At 39.9% G+C, this 17,423-nt stretch overlaps 1 protein-coding gene and 1 long non-coding RNA gene across 6 annotated transcripts in view; both read right to left on the reverse strand.

Moving 5' to 3' along the window:
* The window catches only part of LOC120571488, a 29,111-nt gene extending 16,482 nt beyond the window's left edge, over positions 1-12,629 (reverse strand). The window contains exons 1-7 of one of the 5 annotated variants that reach the window (XR_005641237.1): positions 12,396-12,628; positions 6,468-6,529; positions 6,066-6,086; positions 5,606-5,878; positions 3,836-3,923; positions 3,235-3,458; positions 1,415-1,702 (exon numbers count right to left, since the gene is read on the reverse strand). Coding sequence is in view for 4 of the 5 variants with exons in the window: in XM_039820453.1 (XP_039676387.1) it covers positions 1,415-1,702; positions 3,235-3,458; positions 3,836-3,923; positions 5,606-5,878; positions 6,066-6,086; positions 6,468-6,513 (940 nt within the window). In the remaining variant the exon portion in view is untranslated. Of the gene's footprint in view, positions 1-1,414; positions 1,703-3,234; positions 3,459-3,835; positions 3,924-5,605; positions 5,879-6,065; positions 6,087-6,467; positions 6,530-6,679; positions 6,774-12,395 lie in introns of those variants that run through there. The other 4 variants (XM_039820453.1, XM_039820456.1, XM_039820454.1 and 1 more) reach the window with 4 other exon arrangements.
* Positions 12,630-14,873: 2,244 nt separating this feature from the next.
* On the reverse strand, positions 14,874-16,850 carry LOC120571635. Its single transcript, XR_005641251.1, has 2 exons — positions 16,708-16,850; positions 14,874-15,725 (listed from the first exon to the last, which is right to left on the reverse strand). It is a non-coding gene; the product is annotated as an uncharacterized LOC120571635 (long non-coding RNA).
* Positions 16,851-17,423: the final 573 nt, after the last annotated feature.

The raw sequence follows: 17,423 nt of genomic DNA on the forward strand, positions 1-17,423 counted from the left end.
ATGTTTTATCTACGTTTCTTGTTAAGACTGAATCTTGTTTAAATTAGTAGTTTCATAGTTAATGTTAATTTGCATTAAAATATTGGTTATTATCTAGTTAAAGACTACGTTTTTTTCCCCGTGCAGCTCCAAAGATATCTATAGCATGACAATCTTACATTAGACCGATTCCATTGTCTAAGTCAGTGGTTTCCAAAGTGGGGTTCAGGGACCCTTAAGGGTTCCTAAGGGGTTCCAGGGGTTCCAGGGGTTCCAGGGGTCCCCAGCAAAAAGGGGAATAATATATTTTAACTATAATACCATCCATAAGTAAATCAATGACAGAATGTATGGCTATTTTGGTCATGGGTTTCATACACTTTCTGTAATAAAACATCTAAAAGCAAATAATCCTATCATATGAGGGACCATGGGATGAAATCTTATCACATTTTTTTGTCAGTTTACGGTTCCTTGACATGAAAGAGTTTGGGAACCACTGGTTTAAGTCCCTTTTATTTTGTTAACCCTCATTCATTGGCAGCCTGATGCCAACCATTTAAAATATAAAGCAGAACTATGGCTTTTACTTGTGTGTATTTCTAAGGTTGGGTATATAATTTTTGTATTTAAATGAGTTCAATTCTTGCAGATTTTTTTTTTTTCTTTTACATGGCAAAGGTAAAAATAGAAACAGCTCTATGGCACACAGCACATTACGTGTCAACATCTCATGGTGTTGCACATCCTTCAGTGTGTTATTGCTATAATGGCACATGGTTTCATTATTTTCATTTATGACTACCTTAAAGTTTAGTTCAAATAAATCGCTCTATAAAAAAGGCAATATTGTAAAGCACTGTACATTGCTCCATCTTTTGTTACATATTATATCAAGTAATTGCCACTAAGTTGTATAAAGCCTTTGGTTGGGTGTGGAGTTAAAAGTTAAAAGACAATATATCTGGTTCTGCTGCATAGATTTTGATATCGTCTATTGTCCAACAATTTTATATGAGTGAAAAGCTAAATCAGTGGAGTACCATTTTAAAAGATGTTTCTGCTCTTTGTTCACCAATACTCATTATCTCATTTGCCTCAGAAAGGCTCTGAATGTACATAAGCTCTGGTTGGCACTCACACAGGATGTTCCAGCCTGAATGTAGCTGTACTTTATTACATGCTTTATTGCAGGTGCATTACTCTGACTGGCACCACATGTTCCTTTTGATAGAAACACCTTTATTAAACAATCTACAGCTGATTAGAGGCTCTTTACATGAGAAATGCAGCTGATGTAGGTTAGTTTGTGTAGCAGTTGTTAGACGGTTGTTGGGTTAAAAAGGCATGAGAACATACAATGCATTAGCTCAATAAAGCAAGATCAGAACTAAATACAGTACGTCGATCAATTAAATGTGTATTTGATTCCTACCTTCTACCTCGATGTAGACATGAGCCACGGGAAACCCATCCAGGTCTGTCACTTTGAAGACACCTGAGTCTGCCACTTGGACCTTCTTTATGCTGAGCTCCGATCCCTCCACAGTCAGCCTGCCCTCCAGCAGAGGGTCCAGCGGCGTCGCCAGAACCCCCTGGTCCAGGATGACCCGGTCCTGATTGCCTGATTTGGGCCTGTAGACAATGTTAACATTGGCATGGGGCCGGTAGAGTTTCACCTTCAGGTTTTCTCCATGGGAGGGATGCAGGAAGTTCTGGTGTTCTGCGGAGAGAAATAGAAACAGATGTACACAGTATACAATAGCTAGCCTAGCAATGTGGTTATGCTAATGTTGACATGTTTATATGGTTTCCTTTGATTTAAGCCTTTTTGAACCCTTATTTCCCAGAGTGTGGCACATGTGTAACGGTTACAGTAAACAGCTAATAGCAAAATATCCGAGTTTTAGCGACAATAATTGCTCGAAAAATCCACATAAAGTTGCACCGCCACCCTAATAATGTGGACAGGTCATGATGCGCATTTTCACACCTTGCAGATGTATTATTAATTAGGTCCATATGTACCATTTTTAGGCACGTTGGTTGTATTGAATATAACATTTAGTTTAAACCACTGCCGTAAGCCTGAGTCTTGTTTAATGCCAAGTTATTTTTTAGCTTACAGAAACCATTGTATCTCAGTTATCAGTATTAGTGATAATATTGTGTTGCCTAACCTCCATTAAAGTAAATGTGTTCTTGATATGTTTTTATCTTTTATGCTGCAGTGGCCAAGTATGCCTGCAGGCAGGTGTAACCTCATTTTAAATAAATGAAATAAAGCCGTATGACCTTCTCTTAGATTAAAGCATTAAGATAATTAAGCATAATCAATCATGTAGGCAGTAACACTAGGCCAAGATAATAAATGTGCAATGTGAGAAACACAAAAAGCCTAACGCTGTTTGCATTTTGATGATAAAGGTATAGACAACTAACACTTAGTGAGAACTGTGTAGGCTTATATCAAAGGGACATTTTCTTTCAAATGTAAGTACATCAACACTGCACTTAAATCAGTCACTCTCAGATGCATCAAACACCAGCATACACAGACAATTCAGTCACAATTAAAGTGCCCATATTATGAAAAAAAAAATCACTTTTTCTGGGATTTGGGGTGTTATTTTGTGTCTCTGGTGCTTCCACACGCATACAAACTTGAAAAAAAAAAAACATCCAGGCTGTTTTGAGTGAGATACGGGTTTCTGAATGTAACCTGCCTTCAGTCTCCGGGTGAGCTGTTTAAAATCGGCACGGTTTTCTACGTCACTAGCCAAAACCCTCGTTCTCAATGGCAAAACACTGCTACAACACATACAAGTTCACCATAATCTACAAAAGAACTACTTCCATGTCCCTGTTCTGCAGGTATTCCTGAAAGTTGGAAGTGCGCCCTCATTTAGAAGAAGTCTCCTGGCTAATCCTGCCTTGCCCTGACCGAAGTTGGAGAAACAGCTAGCTAGCTGATGTGAGCCTTGCCTAGCTACTGAGCATGTGCGAATCCCAACAAAAATACTACAGAAGTAGGATGTCTCACTCTGTAGCTGAAATAGAGACCTGAACACACAGGGTGAAAAGAGGACCTAAAAGCATTGTGCAGTACAACACATAAATATGGTGTTTTTTGAAAATTAAACCATGTAAACCTATTCTGGTACAACCTCTAAATACAATTATGAACCCGAAAATGAGCATAATATGGGCACTTTAAAGTGGAGAGGTGGCAGCAAAGCTCAAATCTCTTGTCACCTCTGACATTCAGACAGTTCCTCCTCTTGACTTTGCCCTCACGGTCCAGCACTGTAAAGCTCCCCTCGTCCGTCATCCTGACCGAGTGCAGCGTCACCCGCTTCTCTGACACGCTGAGACGGCCCGCGTAATCTGGCAGCACCGCCGTCTGGTTGTACAGCACCACGGGCGGAGGCTCTGTTGTACCATGTATCTCACTGTGATTGGCCTGAACCAGACCGGGCCTTAGAATACAAGAGAAGAGAATAAAATGTTACTTAAACTAACACATTAGCAGAGAGTGTACATCCTATTAAACCCAATCAGTGACAGTGAGTCACAGCAGGTGTTTTACCTCTAATTGCTGATTGAAAACGCCTGTTGTGACATCACTGATTGGGGTGTGGTCAGAGGTCTGAATTGTCAGCAGAGCAACAGCATTTGTCTGTCCTATTTATTCATTTTAAGACCACACATAAAAATATTGTTACATTACAATGCAACAGATGTATTGAATATAGGGCATCTTGGCTTTACATTTCAATTAAAGAATTATACATTATATATTATATTTAATATAATAATGAATAAAGATTACTTTTTTCTGTTTAACGGACAGTACCTGAACTCCAGAGTGATGGGGCCTTCCACCTGGTTGAGATGGATGTAGTAAGTTTCTCCGTACTTCACCACTTGCTCCAAAGAGCAATCTGATCAACACACCAGAGGAAATAAGCGGGACATCTGTCAAAGAGCCTGCAACTTTGTCATCATGTGATGAAAGTCAATGTGTACACATTGTGTGTGTGTGTGTGTGTGTGTGTGTGTGTGTGTGTGTGTGTGTGTGTGTGTGTGTGTGTGTGTGTGTGTCTGTGTGTGTGTGTCTGTGTGTGTGTGTGTGTGTGTGTTTGTGTCTGTGTGTGTGTGTGTGTGTGTGTGTGTGTGTGCTTAGGGTACCTGGAAGTGCTGCGTGTGTGTGTGTGTGTGTGTGTGTGTGTGTGTGTGTGTGTGTGTGTGTGTGTGTGTGTGTGTGTGTGTGTGTGTGTGTGTGTGTGGCGGCATGTTTATTTTCATGTATATCACTATTTATATTTGTATCTGTTTTTATAACTGTTTTGTGTTTTTGCAGAGTATCAATGGTGAAATGGTTTTTATGGTTGGTTGTTTTGTTCCTTATCTTCAGACCTTTTTAACAGAATCTAATCTTTGATAACTTGTGTGACAAAAACTAACCCTTGACAACAAATGATTTGCTCAATTATACGTGACTTTTGCGATATAGCAAATAGCTAACTTTTTCAGTAACACGTTACATGACATTCTTGTAGTCCTTTGTGTGTCCTGAATATTCCATTTGATACAGCATATTTGCTAAGCATTCAGTTGCTATTGCTAGGCTAAGTAGACTTCATGCTGTTGATCCAGAACAGAATTAAGCTAGTTTACTAACTAGCATGTTACTGTATTTTCCATAGCTAAGATTAGGGCCAGTTCATCAAATTAGTACATACAAAATTTATGATAAATAGGTTTGTAATTCTTTCCACAGTTCTGTATACCTTTCTTTTCGGTATTTCTCCAGAGAAGACACCAAAGTCTTTGTACATGTTGTCCCTCCCCCACCAGAGCAGTTTTTTTTAAAGATGTACTACTATCCAGTGCCAAAACTGTGACTGTGAATTGTTGAGTCTCTGTAAATTATAGAGTGTGGTCTAGACCGACTCTATCGGTTAACCATCGTGTTGTCTTCCTGTCTAGAACTTGTCCTTCCGGGTCAAAATTCATGGTCAATAAGCCTCATTTAAATTACATTATACCTAGTTTTTGAGTTAAAAACACTAATTCGACTAATAGTTAAGATCAGAGGATGTTGAGTGGATCACAGACTGGTTCATTTTCTAAGTTTAGTCAGGATACTGTTTTGAAACCATTTGTTTGATATAAATGCTATAAAATGGAATAAAACACCCAAAATTGAATGAAAGTAATCATTAATGTTACCTGCGAAGAATGTGAAACATACATGCATGCATCCATGTAATTTTTTGGGCCATTTGGCTGAAAGAAACCAATTTTTCTGATACAAAAAATATGACACTATAAATAAAATGGGATTAAATTGAACTGACAGACAACCGCTAGGTGGGGAAAACACTTTGGGTAACACTTTGCTTGAAGGTATCTACATAAGAGTGACATGACACTGTCATGACAAAAACCGAATGACACTAAAAGAAGCGTTATGTCATAAGCGTTTATGACTTGTTTATAATGTTTATGACACGTTCATGACAGTGTCATGTCACTCTTATGTAGATACCTTCAAGTAAAGTGTAACCACACTTTCTAACGCTCGCCCCACCTCTGGATAAAAGTACAGCAGACGTCTTACCCCTGACAACGAGGGTGAGGTGCTTGGCTGCGTTGGGGTTGTTGGTGTTCTTAATGATGTACTCCCCCTCGTCCTCCTCCTGCATGTCCTCCAGCACCAGGTGGCCCAGAGAGTTGAGATGGCCCCGGGGGGTCACCACCACGCCCGCTCGCAGCAGAACCACCTCAGACGACCGGTTGGTCCTGGGTATGAACACAACCTCACCGAGGTTCCCAGGCGGGACGTCGATGTGAATGTCCTCTCCGAAGAAGGCTGTCTTTTCTTCCTTTTTAACTGATAGAAATGTTTCATTAGATACCACAGACGGCCTGCTCTTCCTTATTCGCTTTCTCTGGCCGGATTTGAACCTGATCACATTATCGCTATCTTTCCAGATGCATATAATCTATCTATTAATCTGTTAATTCTCAAAAAGCATTCCTAGACATGCATTGAAATCCAAACAAGCATGCCATTTTACCTTTCAAAGATGCTGACACAACTGTGAAATAAAAGATAGGAGTTTATTTTAAAATACATCTTTTTGTAAGTGTCAGCTGATTTGTAAAAAAAACAAAGATCTTAATAAATCAGTTCTTATTAAAAACCCCTTCCCCAAAAAAGTATGAAAGCATTTGAAATGTAAATGCCGATAAAAATAGACCATATGTAAATACAATCGGAGGTTCTCATCAGACAGGAAAGAAAAGCAAATTAGTGGAAATTAATAGATCACAAAAATAATTGAAACAGCTTCCTTTGGTGTGGTTTTCACAGGATCTGTGCTAATCATTCAGTTGAAACAAGCTTTGCAGGACGTTTGTTTCAGCCATTCATTTATCCAAACCCGCTCCCCCAAGTGACTGATTAAGTATGTGCTTACCGGTGCAGAACAGGGCGCTAAGCACTGCAGCGCTGATTACTTTCATCTTGAATGGTCGGTCTCTGGAAGAAAAAAGGAACCCACACACATTACAGATCAAATTAAAAAAGCATTTCATAGCATGATTATGGCATGATCACGGCTTTCTAGAAAGAGATATATCTGCCGTAATAATCATTATTTTTATTTGACTTAAGAATAGGTTAACTTACTTAAGGTAAAGATGTGTTGCTAATTTGGGTGTTTAATTGAAAAACACCTCGGCGAAGTAGGAATATGCCAATTTCAATCTGTGTCCAAAAAATGGAAGAGAAGTCCCCTCCAGCCTCCTGCTCTGCACCACCTGGCTACACTTTATAGCATATATTTCCCAAATGAACTACCTACTACAAATGAAATACTAAGGGAGAGCACTGTAAAAAGTCAATGACAAGAAAAGCTATAAAATAAAACTATTAAGCCAAGTTTTATAAAGTCTCTTCAAAGCAAAGAGAGTCATGTGTGTGTGAGTCAGAGACATGGCCCTGCCCTGTGTGTGTGAGCTGAAGAGCAGCTTTCTTCGTCTCCTGTCGATCAGATCTCCACTCACGACACATGACCACAAACCAGAGAGAGACATTAAGCAGGAAGAGGAGCGGTAAAGAGAGGAAAGAAGAAAACAGAAACAGTGATGGAAGAGACTGTGCACCAGAGAGTACAAGAGAGAGTAGGAGCAGGGGCGTAGCACAAAATTCTGGGCCCTGTAGAAAGGCATTCTCTATGGGCCCCTCTCCGCATCAACAGCTATTCATTCTGGCATTCATTCTCATTTGTTTGGACCCTGGGTACTCAGTCTGCTTTTCACCCCCAGTCCGACACCCCTGACTAGGAGTGATATGCATGCAGCTCCGTCCGTAGGGATTCGGCTTGGGAAGCGGAGGGTGGGGACCATGTTATGGAGTGTGGACTGGTAGCTGGAGGGGTGCCAGTTCACCTCCTGGGCACTGCCAAGGGGGCTTTGAGCAAGACACTGAAGCCCCAACTGCTTGGAGCGCAGATTACAGCAGTCCGATCGCTCTGGTATCTCTCCAATGCATGTGCATGTGTGTTTTGTATTAACGGAATGAAAACATTGAATATCCCCAAGAAGGATTAATAAAGTCTTTCTCCCTAAGAGTGCACGGTAATCCCATTGGGACGATGAGATGGACAGCGGCCAGCTGACATGAAGTGACTCTGACCTTTCATGTCTACTGCACTGGATTAGACTAAACAGCAGTAGCACAGAGTTATTAAGGTGGGATAATTAGATGGATAGATAGTGGGAGAGACAGAAAGAAAGAGAGAAGATTTGAATGGGAAACAGCATTACTAACAACACAAGGATCCTTGCCAAACGTGGTCAACTAGTTCTGAAAGTGTGAAATTACAGAGCAGAAACTATGGATTATGGACAATGGATGCATTTCCCAATACAACAACAAGACCACAACAAAATGACTATTTGCCACAAGAATGACATTCCTACATTTTCTCTATTGTATCTTTTGCAAGTAGATACTTTTCTCTGCAACAAAACTTGTTTTTCATGTAATATTATCGGTTTAGTAAAAGACGTGATTTGGGTTAAAGTGCTAACATTAGTGTAGTGAAGAATGTTACGTTAGGAACGTTAAGTAAGAAAGTTAACTTATGTAGCCTACCAAACTTAAAACACATTTGGTTGACATTTGGTTTGGCACGTGACACAAACTACAGTCCCCAGGGTTAAAGTCCTGTTTGTTTGACTTATCCACCACTCAGAACCCTCATGCAGGTTTTTTTTTCTTTTAATACTAAGATGTTCTATAACTAAAGATAGCGCATTACACGCTGCCCCAACTGTATAAAACGGTATGAAACAGTACACCCTTCCTGTCTCCTAAGTGGGCGCGACCTTATTTGTAAGTGTAATGAACATCATGTGTATGGATCAATAGTTATGCTGTATTTGCATAATGTGTTTCACATTTTCTTTTGCTACATTATTTACACAGCTAAAAGCCATATTTAGTATGACAAATGATTATGTTCTAAGCCATCTCTGATACTACTCTTAGTATAAGACTGCCACTTGGGTGAAAACTAACAAATCAGAGTTTTCCGACATCATTGCAGTCTCAACGACAACTATACAGCTGATTGGACTAAATTCAAAAAGCCTGTTAAGCAATTTAGGGAAGAGTCATGAGCGACTGAGCGAAACAACCCTTTTTAATGCTTAGATTTTCTGAACCTTTTATATATAGTATATATAGGCTACCAAAGGCCTGTTGATTATATGTTTTCACTAAAATGAGATCACCTCCATCTTAATATGTGCTGTATTATAGATTTCATCCTGCAAGAAAGTTAGCAAATGAATATGAGTTATTTTCCTGATTGTATTCACTTCAGCATTATAGAATAGAGTGAATCACTGCATCTTTAGACTGAAAGAGAGAACAATATCAAAAAGCCATTGAATTTCTGCCAGCTTCTTCAGATGGGGGATTAGAGTGCTATTTAAAGAAGAAAGCCCATGTACTCCCACTGCTATCAGACGCAAAGTGACTTTCCAAACGACGCCCTAGCATTAAAGTTGGCAGAAAAACTGCACCAGAGACTTCCAGTCCCTTAGCAGAACACAGTAATCACAGCATATTTTCTAATCGGTGCCCTATGAAGCCGGTTTCAAACCCCTCCTACAGTGCCATCCGCCTATATATATGTGTGAGTGTTCATGCCGGAGTGCTAGGAAGAAATAAATCACAGGTTGGATTCACTGATGGAGAGAAATATACATCTGGTGAGAAAATTAGAGGTTGCTGCTGATTATATACACGAAAGGTCATACTGCACACATGAGTCACAAAAACTGACATGTGAAAAATGGATTGAGCAAAGTGCAGTCAGAGTAGCGATTATGTATTTAAAGAATACAACTGAAAGCCATGAGTTGGCCTATCATTGACAAACTTTCCCCCATTACAACCCAAGAAGAAAAGTTCTGCTGTCCCTATGGGAAACTTTAAAAACTTATAATGTTGACATTTGGTTTCACACGTGACACAAACTCAGTCCCCAGGGTTAAAGTCCTGTTTGTTTGACTTATCCACCACTCAGAACCCTCATGCAGAGTTTTTTTCTTTTAATACTAAGAACTATACCGTACATTGGATGAGAAAATTAGAGGGTGCTGCTGATTATATACAGGAAAGGTCATACTGCACGCATATATTCATAAACTGCCATGTGAAAAATGGATTAAGTGTAGATCAGAGTTAGCGATAGTATGTATTTAAAGAATACAACTGAAAGCCATGAGTTGGCCTATCATTGACAAACTTTCCCCCATTACAACCCAAGAAGAAAAGTTCTGCTGTCCCTATGGGGAGGTGGGGGGGGGGGGTTACTATGAGTAAACACAACACAAATTAAGACATGATTTGATTTTTTGAATTTGATCAAAACTGAAGGGTTGATGACGATGATTAAGTGTTTTCGTATTCATAAACATTACACAGGCTGTAATTAAAGAAGACCATTCTGAGTCACTAATGTTACGCCACTGGGTGTCCTAACTGAAAGCGTCTGCTAGGAAGCCCGAGATAAGGATGTAAACATTGTCCTTTGTCTGAGGGTGTGATGTCCATTTTAAAAGTCTGACGGACTCTAAATGGGGTCACTGCTCTCCTGTCACCTGTTCTAACCAGTTAGATCAATCTTCCTGTAGGAGTCACAGCGCTGACTGAACTGTGTGTGACTCATCCAGCAGCCTCCCCGTAGTGAGACGAGCGGAGGTTACATCTTTCAGGCTGATCTCATCAGCCTGACATCCATCCTGCCTGACGGACTTTAAAGAGCCTTTTTTTTTGTCCTCATCTCTCCTCTCCCACACAAGCCAGGAAGGCGGTAGCATCATGCCTCCATCCTCCTCTTGTTACAGTATTATCTCTCTTAGCTTTCTGCTTCCCTGTGCCGCTCTCTTTTTTTAAACATATTGTATTGAAAACAGAATCAAGTTTTGAAAATAGACATTTTGTACTGTACACAAAATGACAGAGCACAACAAATCATACGAACGAAAAAAAAGCACACAAACCACCCACCCCACCCTGGCTTAGTTGGAATCATATGCATATATACAAAATATAACAGAACTTAGTCTGGTAAGACTTGACAAAATACACCACACAAGTCTGCGAAATATGATAGAAAAGGCTGCCATATATGAAAACACTTGTCAGTGTTTGCTCTAACCGTGTACTTCATTTGCTCAAGTTTCAAGAAAGTGTCTCTGCTCTCCTTTCTCTCCTTTGAAACACTTCTGTCTTGTTCTGCCTTGTCTTCCCTTTATTATATTCTCCTTAAATATCCTTCAAATGTATATGATGGTTTCTCCTTGTTCTTGAGCTTTTATTATTCAAAAGCTCTCTCCACCATTGCTGCTATCGACTAACTTCATTAGCCAGAGTTTAAGAGCCTTGTGTCTAGTTAAAAATGCTAATTCAGAGGCTCTCTCATGTGTCTATTTATCCATTTTTAACAAGAAAATAGTCAAATGAACTTAGGCTATTTCAATAGAACCTAATCTAAATACTGATAGTATCAGTATTTTAGATAGTATCTAAAATACTTATACTGAGATCAATGCACCTTAAAAGTGGGTCCCCTCCCTAGACCTGCTTGTCCCCTGCCCTTTCCTCTTCTGCCCCTTCACCCAGGCCATGCATATGCTCCACCCCCACTCCCCCTCCCCACCTTTTTACGCAGCCCATAAAGCCAGGAGCAGCTGCTGGTGCAGCCCAGGGTGTGTCACGACTGGCATGAATGGGGACTGTCCCAGTGGGGATGTCCAGATGATAGATGGGGGGGAAATGAGAGTGAATGAATGAAGAATGAAAGAGAAGTTGACTGTGGATTTATAACCACAGTCCGACACTCTAATGCCACAGTCTGAGCATAACATACTTGGTTTTTACGTCTAGGAATAAAGCATGTGTTCTCTCTCTGTCTTTGTTTCATGCTTTCACAGACATCAGTTGTGACGGTTTGGACACTTGCCATACCACCAGCCTACAAAATGCAGTTTTAGCTGAAGATTAAACAAAAAAACATTACATATCGAGGTGGACGAGATATGTTACAAAACAAATGGCATATTATCTTACCTATCTTTCCCTCTGAGATGACTTGGTTTATTAATTTGTCATAAGATATCAGGAACCGCCCTCATTCAATACTCTCTTAAGACTCTTAGGTGACAAATACTTAGTCAGCAGCTCTAATGTGTGCCAGTACATTGCGTAACCATTTCCAATGGGATGGACCAGAAAATAGCCCTCAAGTCAGACGGGTATATCCCGAACACAAGACGTGATAATGCACCACAGCCTGGGGAACATTCATGCAATCATTTCAATATCGTGCTTTAAAACCACTTGGTGATGCGATTAACAGCATCAGATTGCAAATACTGTGTTAATGTGAGTCGTCTCCTACATAGCAGCAGAAAGATGAATGGATTTACGGAATTAACACAATTGGGAGAAGGAAGGAGGCCATGCGGTCCACAAATACCTCATTAACTAATGTCTCGTCTGAGCAATGCTTGGATTCCTGTCTGAAAACTGTGAATTGCATCATTTTTGCCGAGCAATTCAGGAATGCTGAGAAACCGTTAACTGTTTTATTCTTGTGTGATTGCTGCCATCCTGCATGCCTTCGCTTCGTTGCTGTTGGTTACACGCCCTAAATCAGCCGTTACTGCCGTTTAAGGGACCGCTCAACACAAGCACTACAACAGTCAAACAGCAATGGAAAAACTGCAGAACTTAACCCACTACCTTCCCCGCTTGAACGAAATATTGAGAAAAAAAAAAGATCAGTTGTTGTAATATATAATTATAATTGGATGATGGTAATTACCTTCGTCAGTCCTCGAATCCGAAAATCACAGAACTGGGAGGGGCTCAGGACTGATGGCTCTCTGGAAATCTCCTTTTTTTCTTCTTCTTTATTTCGCTAATGTCGTCCACCCCATCACCCCCCTACCCGACAACAACAGACTTCAATAGGGTCCAGATCGGGAGTAGTTTCGGCGGTCCTCGGGAAGCTCCGGTAAGAATCGTCATTTCTGGCTCGGAGCCACAAGTAGCCGCTCTGCAGTTGAAACTCAGACGAGCATTACATATGCACGACTCCTCCATTCTGTTGTAGGCTACATTTATCCGGTGAAACAGAGGGAGGGGGGGTGACGGTGTCCCCCTCTAGACTTTACACACGGACGTCATTAGTCTGTGATTATCCCAGAGTTGTGTCATCATCACTTGTGAGTTGTAGTTTTTGTAACTTTTTTTTGTTAAAGTGGATGAGGGAAAGTGACCGGTCCGTTTTTTTGCACCATTACATATTTTTACATCCGCAGTGTATGATGGCAATATCAGCAGGTAGTTTTCCTACTTATAACCGAGGTCCTAATCTTTCCCTGCCCTTTATGGCTGCTGTCCAAGGTCCTGATTTCTTTTACACTTTCAGTCCTACTTCTCAGTTTGTGCTGCTGACGCTGTCCAAGGTCAAGGTCTCCGCCACAGTTTTTTTTCCAACTGCTTACACACGCTTTCAAAACTATGTCTCCTTTTTTTCAAAACTCTACACACAATTCCCAAAACTGCACACACAAAATGCTAAATACCTCACATCTCCTTCAAAATACCATAAACACATGTCAAAATGAAGCATTTGCATCAAATGGCAAACACTTTTTTCATAATAGTAAATTTTTGGATATACCATGTATACACGGTTGTTCTAAATCTAAAGCTCTTTTGTCTTTCATAGGCTTATATCTACATTTACAATGTTCTAGAGAGAAAGTCATCTGCTTAAAGTGGTTGAAAAGTGCACTGTAAAAAATAATGTAATGTTACAGTAAAACAGAAAATATTGATTGGGCAAAACATTAAGTTTGTAAGAATAGCATGTGTAAACCAAAGGTATCATTTTTAGAATAAAGAATATGTGTGTGTGTGTGTGTGTGTGTGTGTGTGTGTGTGTGTGTGTGTGTGTGTGTGCGTGCACGTGCACTTTGGGCAAAACAAAGTCTGATTGATTTGTAATGCTGAAATAGTAGTGTTGAAAAAGTGTTTGCAATCGAAAACTGAGTGAAAGGCTGAGAAATAGCTTATAGTTTTGGAGATTTGCTGTGTAGTTTTGCACGTTGAGTGAGAGGTTTCAAAAATCGTGTGACATGAAAATATTTTGTGTGTAAGTAGTTGGAAAAAACTGTAAAGAGAGAGAGAGAGAGAGAGAGAGAGAGAGAGAGAGAGAGAGAGTGTGTGTGTGTGTGTGTGTGTGTGTGTTTGTGCGTGCTTGTGTGTCGGGGCGGGTGTCAGAGATGGCTTTCCTTCTTCCTCTTCTTCCCTCCTCCTCCTCCTCAATAAACACAAAACTTTCTCAAAAGCAATTCCTGAGAGGGACACCAAAGGTGCAGCCTAAAGCAGTTATCTCTATCTCACACAAAAAGGAGTCTTAGACATTATTACTCATTCAATTCAAGCAGTGCAATGCCTGTTCAAAATGTGTCTGTTCAGAACGGGACGACTGCTTGGCCTGAGGTGTTTGCTACTTGCAGCTTTCTAGAGAACCGCTCATCCAAACAACTTCACACTCCACACTGCACTTCCTTGAGTTCTCAGCAATACACTCGCCAAGTGTGAAGTCGATTGGATAAACAGTTACCAAGAAAATCAAAGGACAGACAGATACTTCTTCCATTATAGTTAGACTTGCCATGAAATGAGAGAGACTCAATATCAATGAATGTTGGTGTTTAAAATGCCAAACAGATTCATCAATAATGAAAATAATCCTTAGTTAGCGCCCTAAAGTTTTGGAGATGGGAAATATGTCAGAAAAATCTTTTGCTTGCTTTCAGACCTCTCACTCCATTTGTTGATATCATAAGAAGTTTAGCGACTTCTTTGTAAGCTCATACTAAAAAAAAAAAAAACACACTTAAAGCTGTTTATCAATAACAGTACACGTGTATTTTTTTCCGACAAATGACATTTTATTTCTTGCAAATGTTTCATAGTCACAAGGATCGCACAGGAATTAAAAAAGGAACTAACATAGAATAAAGCACACACACAAAATGACAACATGGTTGAGGATCACATACTAAACACAAATGACTTTGGTTTGATTTGAATACATACATACTGTAGTGGCTCAATGTGTGTAAACATTTATCAGACTGTTAAATTGTGCACTTATAAAACTGCAAATTGGAAGGAATAAAAGCACCCAGCATTTTTATTTTTGGAATGTGTTTCAAAAAGCCTTAATAATTAGAAAGAAAAAGATGCTTCTAGTGAAGATGAGCTCATCGGGCCTTTTTGAGTCGAACATATCAGGGAATGGGCAACAGACCAAGACCTGATCTGGGCTCAGGACATTTGCAGTGTGGGATCCTCCTCATGACGTTGGCTGGCGTCTGAGATTAATCCTTCTCCTGCTGCTGTTGCGATAAAACTTTGAAAATGCATCTTGGTAAAGTTGATTTGTTTGTCAGGAGTTCAATCAAACACACCTCTGACAACTTTACAGAATTCGAAATTACGGTTGCGTGATATTGTAATGGCAAAAGGTTATTTTAACATGATTATTATACTTGATTTCCTTTATATTCCTACATTTTGGTAGACTCAGAGTCTCCAAGTGAAACAGCTGAAATCGTAAACCTTGAGCCCATTTGAAGTTATTTTCATTAGAGGACCTCCGTCTCTCATTCTATTTTAATTTTAGCAGATAAGGGTGAAATAGGCCATAAACAAATGTGAACTGTGTCTCTTAAGATGGATCCATCCTGTTCCTGGCAGCTGAGATTAAGAGGTGTTGTGACTAATGTTAGGAACAGGACCAGAAGGGAAGGTTGTAAAATGATTTGACTGTTTATGTTGATGCAACTAATTGTCCCTGCTAAAGACATCCTAAAGAGGGGTGGCTTTAACTGGGTTTTCTACTATAAAGAGGTGCTGAACTTTATTTTTGGAGAAGACTCTTTCAGTTGTGCTTTGGTACCTGTGAAATTATTTTCCTGCATTTGCAAATGTAAATAAATACTCAAAGACCAAACTTTGGTTTATTTCTCAAATAGTCTTTATTAGTTTTATCTTGTGTTTTTTGACACGCACTCCTGCTGCTAACAAGAAAACATCCACCACAATATGTTGAATGGGCTACAGGCTGCAGGCTCTGCAACAGAAAAAAACTTGTCTTAATTATATCTATGACACAGATAATGTGAAGTTGTGATAGGTGCCTTCAGCTGATTGAGACACATTTTCTTCTTCTCCATAAAAGTTAATGTCATGAATGAACTCTCTTTCCGTGTGTCTAACAGGAATGGAGAGAGGGTCTTTTACTTGGATGTTTCCTTATAAAAACCCTGATATCTGGAATTAAATGACTGCCAGCAGAAGACTGAATCGCACCAGAATGTTCTCTCTGATCTCACCCACAGTCTTCAGAAGGATGTGACAAAGTCAGTCAAAATCCTTCAGTGTGCTATTGCCATCATGGCACAGTTTCATTATTTCCATTTATGACTACCGTAAAGTTTAGCTGCAAAGTTCAAATAAATCACTCTATAAAAAAAAGCAATATCGTAAAGCACTAAACTGTGTACATTGCTCCATCTTTTGTTACATATTATATCAAGTAATTGCCACTAAGTTGTATAAAGCCTTTGGTTGGGTGTGGAGTTAAAAGTTAAGACAATATATCTGGTTCTGCTGCATTGATTTTGATATTGTCTATTATCCAACAATTTTATATGAGTGAAAAGCTAAAAGATGTTTCTGCTCTTTGTTCACCGACACTCGTGATCTCATTTGCCTCAGAAAGGCTCTGAATGTACATAAGCTCTGGTTGGCACTCACACAGGATGTTCCAGCCTGAATGTAGCTGTACTTTATTACATGCTTTATTGCAGGTGCAATACTCTGACTGGCACCACATGTTCCTTTTGATAGAAACACCTTTATTAAACAATCTACAGCTGATTAGAGGCTCTTTACATGAGAAATGCAGCTGATGTAGGTTAGTTTGTGTAACAGTTGTTAGACGGTTGTTGGGTTAAAAAGGCATGAGAACATACAATGCATTAGCTCATAATAAAGCAAGATCAGAACTAAATACAGTACGTCGATCAATTAAATGTGTATTTGATTCCTACCTTCTACCTCGATGTAGACATGAGCCACGGGAAACCCATCCAGGTCTGTCACTTTGAAGACACCTGAGTCTGCCACTTGGACCTTCTTTATGCTGAGCTCCGATCCCTCCACAGTCAGCCTGCCCTCCAGCAGAGGGTCCAGCGGCGTCCCACAGAACCCCTGGTCCAGGATGACCCGGTCCTGATTGCCTGATTTGGGCCTGTAGACAATGTTAACATTGGCATGGGGCCGGTAGAGTTTCACCTTCAGGTTTTCTCCATGGGAGGGATGCAGGAAGTTCTGGTGTTCTGCGGAGAGAAATAGAAACAGATGTACACAGTATACAATAGCTAGCCTAGCAATGTGGTTATGCTAATGTTGACATGTTTCTAGGGTTTCCTTTGATTTAAGCCTTTTTGAACCCTTATTTCCCAGAGTGTGGCACATGAGTAACGGTTACAGTAAACAGCTAATAGCAAAATATCCGAGTTTTAGCGACAATAGCATAAATTGCTCGAAAAATCCACATAAAGTTGCACCGCCACCCTAATAATGTGGACAGGTCATGATGCGCATTTTCACACCTTGCAGATGTATTATTAATTAGGTCCATATGTACCATATTTAGGCATGTTGGTTCTATTGAATATAACATTTAGTTTAAACCACCGCCACAAGTCTTGTTTAAAGTCAAGTTATTTTTTAGCTTACAGAAACCATTGTATCTCAGTTATCA

This window comes from Perca fluviatilis, chromosome 13, assembly GCF_010015445.1.
Source record: "Perca fluviatilis chromosome 13, GENO_Pfluv_1.0, whole genome shotgun sequence".
Classification (NCBI taxonomy): Eukaryota; Metazoa; Chordata; class Actinopteri; order Perciformes; family Percidae; genus Perca; species Perca fluviatilis.